The sequence below is a fragment of the Arvicola amphibius genome, chromosome 1, assembly GCF_903992535.2.
Source record: "Arvicola amphibius chromosome 1, mArvAmp1.2, whole genome shotgun sequence".
NCBI classification, from domain to species: Eukaryota; Metazoa; Chordata; class Mammalia; order Rodentia; family Cricetidae; genus Arvicola; species Arvicola amphibius.
Genome location: NC_052047.1, coordinates 85,639,584 through 85,647,746, shown reverse-complemented (window position 1 = coordinate 85,647,746; position 8,163 = coordinate 85,639,584). Strand labels below are relative to the sequence as shown.

The 8,163-nt window shown below is 48.8% G+C and overlaps 1 protein-coding gene across 1 annotated transcript; it reads left to right on the top strand.

The window, feature by feature from the left end:
* Positions 1 to 860: 860 nt before the first annotated feature.
* On the top strand, positions 861 to 3,062 carry C1H2orf74 (chromosome 1 C2orf74 homolog). The gene is made up of 4 exons (XM_038345412.1): positions 861 to 1,009; positions 1,382 to 1,492; positions 1,870 to 2,038; positions 2,889 to 3,062. The coding sequence occupies exons 1-4, from the start codon at positions 861 to 863 to the stop codon at positions 3,060 to 3,062; spliced, it is 603 nt and encodes a 200-aa protein (XP_038201340.1).
* The last annotated feature ends 5,101 nt before the right edge of the window (positions 3,063 to 8,163 follow it).

Genomic DNA, 8,163 nt, shown 5'->3' with positions numbered 1-8,163 from the left:
GCCATTTGGCTGAAGGAGGCTCCCCATCAGACCAGGATTGCCGGCCTGTGCCACCACCTTTCTCAAACTTGCTTTCATATAGGAAAATCCAGTTCTAGCATTGTCCTCCCTGTCACGGACATCACTGAACTCCTGGGGCCTGAGCTCATCTTCTGACTGAGCATCCTGTTCTAGTCCTGCGTCCTTGAGCTGTGGCCTGGACAGCACCTGGCTGAGAGTCCAGGAGGCCAGCACAGTAGACGGGATGAAGAACGCAGGCCATTCCTTCTGGAGAAAAATCCTTAGGAGTACACAGATCTGTAGAAGGGGATTTTTGTAGGAAGATGGGTCGGCTGATCACATCCATGAGAAGAATTCAATCAATGAGGCTTGAGTCAGGAGAAGAAAGCTGGGATCTGGAAAATCCTGGTCTAAAACATGGCCAAGACAGTGCCCAGTGACCTCCACCTGGCCCCTCAGAGGACGGCTGTACTCCACAGCCCACAGAGAGGGCAGTGGCCTCCTGCTCTAGCACAACAGTTCCGTGGCTCTGTGATGTCACTGAAGAGACAATGGAGAGCTGGGTCCGTCTCCAGCTGCTCCAAGTCCTCTCTCCTTTGGGTTTTTGGCAATTTTGGGGTGAGGGGAGGTGAGCTGAGTGAGCAGCGTGTCCCAGCTCAGTCTCCCCTCTGGCCACCGCAGCCCCTTACTGCCTTTATGAAGAGAAATTAGGCAGCGTGAGTCACTTCCACCAAAAGAAGCCAGGCAACCTCTGCAAGACTCGCCAGAGCAGAGCAACACAGTGAAAACATTCTTTTATCCTTCTCTTTCTAGAAAACATAAAGAACAAGAAATCTGCATTCAAACTGGGCTGGAAAAGAATGTTTGGACAAAATGAGGATGGGAAAATGGATGAGACTTCGAAATCGAACCCTTTGGTCTTTGAGACCACAACCATCACGTTCTTCATCATCCTCCTTATCTGCTTCATTTGTATCCTCCTTTTATTGGCAGTGTTTTTATATAAATGGTATACACCTATGATGGCGATCTGGGAACCGGCTTCAAGTTACAGTAGCAAGTATATCTAGAAATAACATATAGTCGTTTTAAATAAAACAAGGGAAAGGCAAGCTGGTGCACACACGTGTAATTCCAGAATTTGGGAGGTGGAAGCAGGATTAGGAATTCAAGGTTGTTATTTATTACACAGAGACTTCAAGATCAACCTAGGTTCTGAGAGACCCTGTCTCAGAAACCCAAATAAAATAGAATAAGCAATGTAGCAACTAGTTACTACTTCTGCTTCTGGGTTTTAAAAGTGCCAATGCCCTGTTTAGAAGTAAAAGTCCCATACCATACCTTAGCATCTTCTGTACCGGTTTTTCATTGTTATTTTTAGTTTCAAAGGCAATAATGAAGAGCCAGTGAATCTACTTTGTACTGATGAGAACGAAGGTGAAGATTGTTTAGCTGCTAATGTGGAGATGAACAAACCTGAGGATCAAGACAAGTGAGCCTGGGGTTGGGGCTCAGTGGGCAGGCGGCTGCTGCTGGGGCATGACAACCCGTGTTTGGCTTCTCCAGCACTCACATAGAAAGCCAAGTGTGACTGCAACACCTGTAACCCCAGCTGGGGGCAGAAACAGGCAGATCCCAGCCAGCCCAGATGAACTGTGAGCTTCAGGTTGAGGGGATGCCCCAAACCACATGGGGAACAAGTGTGACATCAGATGACAACTAACAGCCTCTGACCTCTGTACACATCCAATCAGCACACACACACACACACACACACACACACACCAAATAAAGTACATCTGGATATTTCTATACATGGTAATGTTGACTAAGATGCATGAATTTTTAAAAAACTGTTGATTTTCCCAGGGTCCTACTGCACTTCGTAAACATGGACATGCCCGTGAGACCTGGCATTCTTGTCCAAAGACAGAGTAAGGAAGCCACGGCCCCACACTTAAGAGACAACTTCGATTCAGAAGAGGACAAAAACAGACAGATATTCGAGTCTGCGAATGTTAGAGAAACCGCCTACAAGGTGACATGTGTTCTGTTCTCGGGGTCGTTTAGGTCTGATGAGGAGAGTCACCCATGTAGAGACAATAATTAGATAAGGCATTGTCAAGCTGGAGGCTTTTCATTTTAATCTTTCATTTTTTTAAAAAATTATTTATTATATATATATATATATATATATATATATATATATATATATATATATATATGATCTTCTGCCTCTGTGTGTGCCTGCAGGCCAGAAAAGAGCACCAGGTCTCATTACAGATGGCTGTGAGCCAGCACGTGGTTGCTAGGAATTGAACTCGGGACCTCTGGTATGGCCGGCAGCGCTCTTAACCGCTGAACCATCTCTCCAACCTCTCATCTTTCATTCTTATATTCCTATTTTTCTTAACATTTCCCTTCATTTTGTTTTTCTTATACTCCTGGGACCTTAGAGCTATAAAAGTCCCTGGAAGCTATCTAGGAACTAAACTTCATGACACATGGAAAACTGAGATGTGTGTCTGCTGCCCCACTGCTGCTGAGCACAGGACCAGCCTGCTGTCCTTGCTGCGATCTTGGGATTCTTGGCATTGGTACACAAACACTTCCAGAACCTTCACGAGCTCCCACCTATCTCCATACCCTATCGGAGACAGACTGCGGGCCCATATTGCTCTCAGCTTTGACTCTATGCCATCAAATTAGGCCAGAGGAGTCCATGTTTCTCCAGCCAGGGGAATCTGGCAGCCACACGCGGTGGATCGTCACTGCCGCCTCTACCATTCGAAAATACTTTTTCTATTTCTCCTTCACAACGTGCCTTTGAATGCTTCAAATGTGCTTCAGGTGGGTCACTTCTATGGTCTGTCCCGTTCTCGTTGCAGGGTGAGATCGTTGAGAGAACACCCACGCATGTCACCTTAACTCCTTCAGTTATTGAAAGCCAAAAAAGACCTCTGAAAGGAGTGACGTTTTCTAAAGAGGTGATTGTTGTGGATCTTGGAAATGAATACTCCAGACCTCGAAGCTATGCTCGAGAACATAAAGAGAGAAAGTAAAATGCGGGAAAGGCTGCCGGAGAGAGAAGTGTAACCTTTGACTAGCACCGGATTGACATGACAGGGTCACGTCAGAGCAGCGGAATGATGGGAAAAGAGCAAACACAGGCGATATTTTACCTCTGTCGGAAAGAAGTGAACTGTGCAAAAAAAATTTTGTACGTAAAATACTGAGCTCAAATATAGTTTTTAAAAAGCAAATGTGAGTTTGGTAAGTTAACTATAATAAATGTCCTTAACCATCTGTCTACTACTGCAGCAGTGAGTGTCGAGTTTGTGTGGGGTTTTAGGACACCGACTCTGGATGCTTTGATCACAGGCATTCGTGATCAGATACCCCTGCAGCTGTCATCAAGGGAGCCCTGATAACGAGGTCCTCTGTGCATTGGATGCAATCCAAAATTGCTTGTACTGACCATTGCATTACAAGATTGGGTCAAAAAACCAACTGCTAGCCGGGCGGTGGTGGCGCACGCCTTTAATCCCAGCACTCAGGAGGCAGAGGCAGGCGGATCTCTGTGAGTTCGAGACCAGCCTGGTCTACAAGAGCTAGTTCCAGGACAGGCTCCAAAGCCACAGAGAAAACCTGTCTCAAAAAACCAAAAAAAAAAAGAAAGAAAGAAAGAAAAAAAAACCAACTGCTGCCAACAAAACATACTGCTAAATTTGGCAAGTCGTAGAATTAAGCCATTCTTGATTTCTGTCATTTAAATCTGACATAGTGATACATACCTGTAACATCAGCTACTCGGGAGATCAGGAGGTTACTTGAGTCTAAGAGTGTAAGACCAGCAAGACTCTATCTCTAGCAAATGATAAAAACGTGCTGTCCAAACGTGTGTGGAATGTGGCCGTCGGGTCCAGAATGACCACCTTCAGAGGGCTGCAGTAAACGTGAGCAAAATGCGTCAGGGTATTACAGACAAAAAAACAGAGCACAGCCCTGGCTCCGGGGCGCAGACCTGGCTCAGGGGCGCAGCCCTGGCTCAGGGGCGCCACGCATCGTTCTGGGCTGGGGTAAATAAACGGTGATGATGGGGCGAGGGCTGTGTATGTGGGTGCTGAATAGCATGCAACGCCAAGAGAACATAACAGACACGGCCCAGACACGTCTGTGTGGAACGTTTGCTGCTTAGAGATACGAGCTGCTATTAAACAACTTACTCCGCGGTGGTAAATTGGTTTACACTGTTGTACAGTCATCCCCATCCGGTCACAGACTCATCTGGTTAAACTGGAACGCTGCATGCCTGCATTAGCTCCCAGTCCCTCCTCTCGCTGAGATCTGGCTCTCCCTAGAGGCCCCGAGGGATCCGAGGGATCCGCCTGTCTCTGTCCCCACATTGCACAGATCACAGGCTTGGCTTTTACGTAGGTACTAGAATCAGCGGGGAGCCTCCTTTTAGCACTTCAAGCCGTTTCCCCAGTTTGCGCTAACACGTGCAGATGGACCGGGTGTGGCTTTGAGAAGTGAGGGAGACACTGAAGAAGTTTTGCAGAGAATAAAAAAAAAAAAAATCTGGTTTTGATTTTACTTCTTTTGTGAGTATGGGTGTTTTGCTTGAATCTATGTCTGTGTGACATGTGCATGTCTGGTGTCTCTGGAGATCATAAAGACTGCCTGGAGTTACAGATTGTTGTGAGCCCCCGTGTGGGTGCCGGGGGGAGGGGTCCAAACCTCAGTCTTCTGGACGAGCAGTCAGTGCTCACAACTGCTGAACCATCTCTCAGCCCCAGTGAAGAAGAAATATTTGAATAAAGCCTTGGGAATGGAAGCTGGGGTGACGAGTGCTCACCAGGCAGAGGTCCCGTAAACGGAAGGACTTGGCCCGCTAGGAGAGCAAGAGCCGTGGGAGGGGCAGAGTACAGCCCTGGGGTAGCCTCAGGTGTGGGCCTGAAAAGGCTAGACCAGACCTGAGCGAACCTTGCTGAGTCGTGATTGAACCAGCAAGATTCTCAGAACCAGCAAAGACTGGACTGAAAGAGAACTCTGGCCTCCAAGAGCTAGGACTCAAGGTGTGCGCCACCACACCTTTTATTTCGAGGCAGAGTCGTTCTTTTTTTTTGTTGTTGTTTTTTGTTTTTTCGAGACAGGGTTTCTCTGCAGCTTTAGAGCCTGTCCTGGAGCTAGCTCTTGTAGACCAGGCTGGTCTCGAACTCACAGAGATCCTCCTGCCTCTGCCTCCCGAGTGCTGGGATTAAAGGCGTGCTCCACCACCGGCTTCAGAGTTGTTCTTGAACCTAGAGCTTGATGATTCTCCTAAGCTGCTGGCCTGACAAGGAATCTCAGCAACTGCCTGTCTCTGTCCTCCCTCCCCCACCCCCCAGCATTGAAATTACAGACATACACAGCCACATGGAGCTTCTTATGGGGGTGCTGGGATAGGACCCCGGTCCTCATGCAAGTTTGGCAAGTCCTTTGCCAGTTTAGACATCTCCTCGGCTCACTGAGCCATCTCTCCAGCCCCAAGTCACTTTTTAAAATCTCTTAAAAATGGGAGAGCAACAACATTAAGTTTCTGAGAGTCCAGACGGGCCTGAGCCGCTAGCCAAATTGTCATATGTGAAATGAGTTTCCAACCTGCACAGGGGGCCAGGTGAAACGTCAATCTCTTGTGACAGAAGCCTCAATGGCACCCTCTCAGAAGGAGTAACGTAAAAAGTTGAGTGGGTGTCATGGAAGAAGAGATACCTGTGCAGTCTCCTGGCAGAGGAGTGGCTGATGGTGGGTGCAGACCCCCATGCTGCACCGCGCACCAGCCACTGACTCCATTCCAGGGTTTTCTTACTCAATGATTGAGACTAACAAGAATGCCAGAGCAGACCCATTCCTACAAAACACGGGGTTGTAGCTTATGATGGGTAGCCATGGTCGTAGCTTATGATGGGTAGCCATGGTCGTAGCTTAGGGGGACTTGACTGATGGGTGTCTGTGACCACGGCTTAGCGAGACTCCACTGTGGCCTTGGCTTAGCTGGGAATCTAAAGTGTCAATTTAGTAAAGAAAGTTTGATGGCTTCTGTTTGACGAGGGTCAAGGAGGCAGGGCTGATGGGAGGGCATATAATATAGCAGCCTTCAGCAGGAACTTCCCATGTGCCTGGAAATCGTCTAAGATCTTTATTGGAGCAATTACTTGAACTTCACAGCGCAAATGTCGCTGGGTGCCAGATATTGTTATTCCACATAGCCGCTGTTCTTGGTAACAGAATTCCCAAATGCTAGCCCTGCACATGGCTGACTGGGCTTCCATTTTTTCCTTACACCTGGTTGGAGCATAAATAATAAAAAGCCAGAGACACATATTGGGGTTCAACCTAAAGATCAGAAAAGCAAAGCAGCCAAGCCACTAGAGAGCTCTTTCCTCTATGAAATCTTCAGACTGGGAGACAGTTCTGCCTCATCCTGCCTTATATTCCTCTCGCGCGCTGGGATCAAAGGTGTGCGCCACCGCCGCCGCCGCCCGGCCTCTCTGGCTAACTAGGGTGACTGCTGGGATGCAAGGTGTGTGCCGCCACTGCCGGGCCTAGGGCGGCTGTTTTACCCTCTGGTCTTCAAGCAAGCTGTATTTACTAACGCACAAATGAACCTCCCTCCCCCCCCCATCATCACGTGGCCCCGCGGGCCGCATTGGTGCTGCGCTCGGTTGAGTGATGGGCCGCAGCTGTACAGTCTCTTGCTGTTCTCTTTTTCTGCAGATTGGAATGTGGACATGTTGGCTTAAACTTGAAATGCCATGTTGGATCTTGATGAAGGGCAGAAAATATCCAAAAAAAAAAAAAAAAAAAATCCATCAGTCACTGAAAATGGCCGGAGAAGATGGCTCGGCAGTTGGGAGCATGTGTTCTTTTAGAGGCCCCCAGTTCAGTTTCAGACTGAAGGCATTTGTCTACACACAAATACCCATAAATAAAAACACAGATAAAAAAGTAAAGATCAATACTAAAAATGAAAACAAAAGTGTCCCTCTAATGCCACCTTCCACAGGAAGTCTGAGCTCGTCTTCTGAGCGCGAGGGGACAGGCCCCGGCCTTGACTTTATGACTTGCTAATCCTCTGTAGCTCCACATGTATGTAGCTCCACATATATATGCAGCTCCACATGTATGTAGCTCCACATATATGCCGCTCCACATATATGTAGCTCCACATATATGGTAGACGTGCTTCTGTCTCCAGATGCCAGCAGTCAACTCTGACCCGCAGAAGGCAGGCCACACTACCCCCATTTCAGAGGTGAAGAAGAGATGAGGAAGATCCCCGGCGCTCACTCAGCTAGTCAATGGGAGCGGCAAACAGGGATTCACGCCAGGGCTGCAGAAGCAGCCATGCTTGCATCTCTGATGGTGCAGGAGGACTTCCTTCCCATGGTCTGCCTGCACCCAAACCCCGCCCTCCATGCTGTACCCACACATCCACACCTGCTCCCACATTTGATTGCTGGTCTTTGTTCTGGAGCCCCCCACCCCCGGCAAGTTTGTCTATCCAGGTCGCTTTCATGTTCCTTCAGCAAACGTTACCCTCTACTCTTAGGAACAGGTGAACCCCGGGACCTGCGGCACTGTTGCGTAAGGGTGCTGATTGATTGTCAACTTGACACAAACCAAAAGAGTGACCCCCGAGTGAGGAATCGCCTCCGTCAGACTGGCCTGTGGGGCATCTCCTTGGTTAATGATTGATGTGGGAGTGTCCCGCCTACAGTGGGTGCTGCCAGTCCTGGGCAGACGGTCTAGTGAGGCTGTAGAAGAGGCTGAGAACCGATCAAGCCGGTAAGCAGCCTCCTCCACGGTCTCGGCTTCAGCTCTGGCCTCCAGCTTCCTGCCTGGAGGTCTCGCCTCAGCTCCCTTCAAGGAACCTGAAAGCGGAACAAAGCCCATCTTTCCTAAGCTGGCTTTGGTTAGTGTTCCAGCACATTTTCCTCACAGCATCAGAGAGCGAGGACACGCAGGGGAGGCGAGCGTTTGTTCTGAACTGACCTGTCTTGTGTTTGCGACAGGTGGTGCACACCGCTTCGTCTGATCCGTCTGCCTGAGATGGGGGCTGGGTCATGTCACCTAACTGTACAGGAATCAACGTGGGCTGAAGGGACCCTCCTGCTTTAA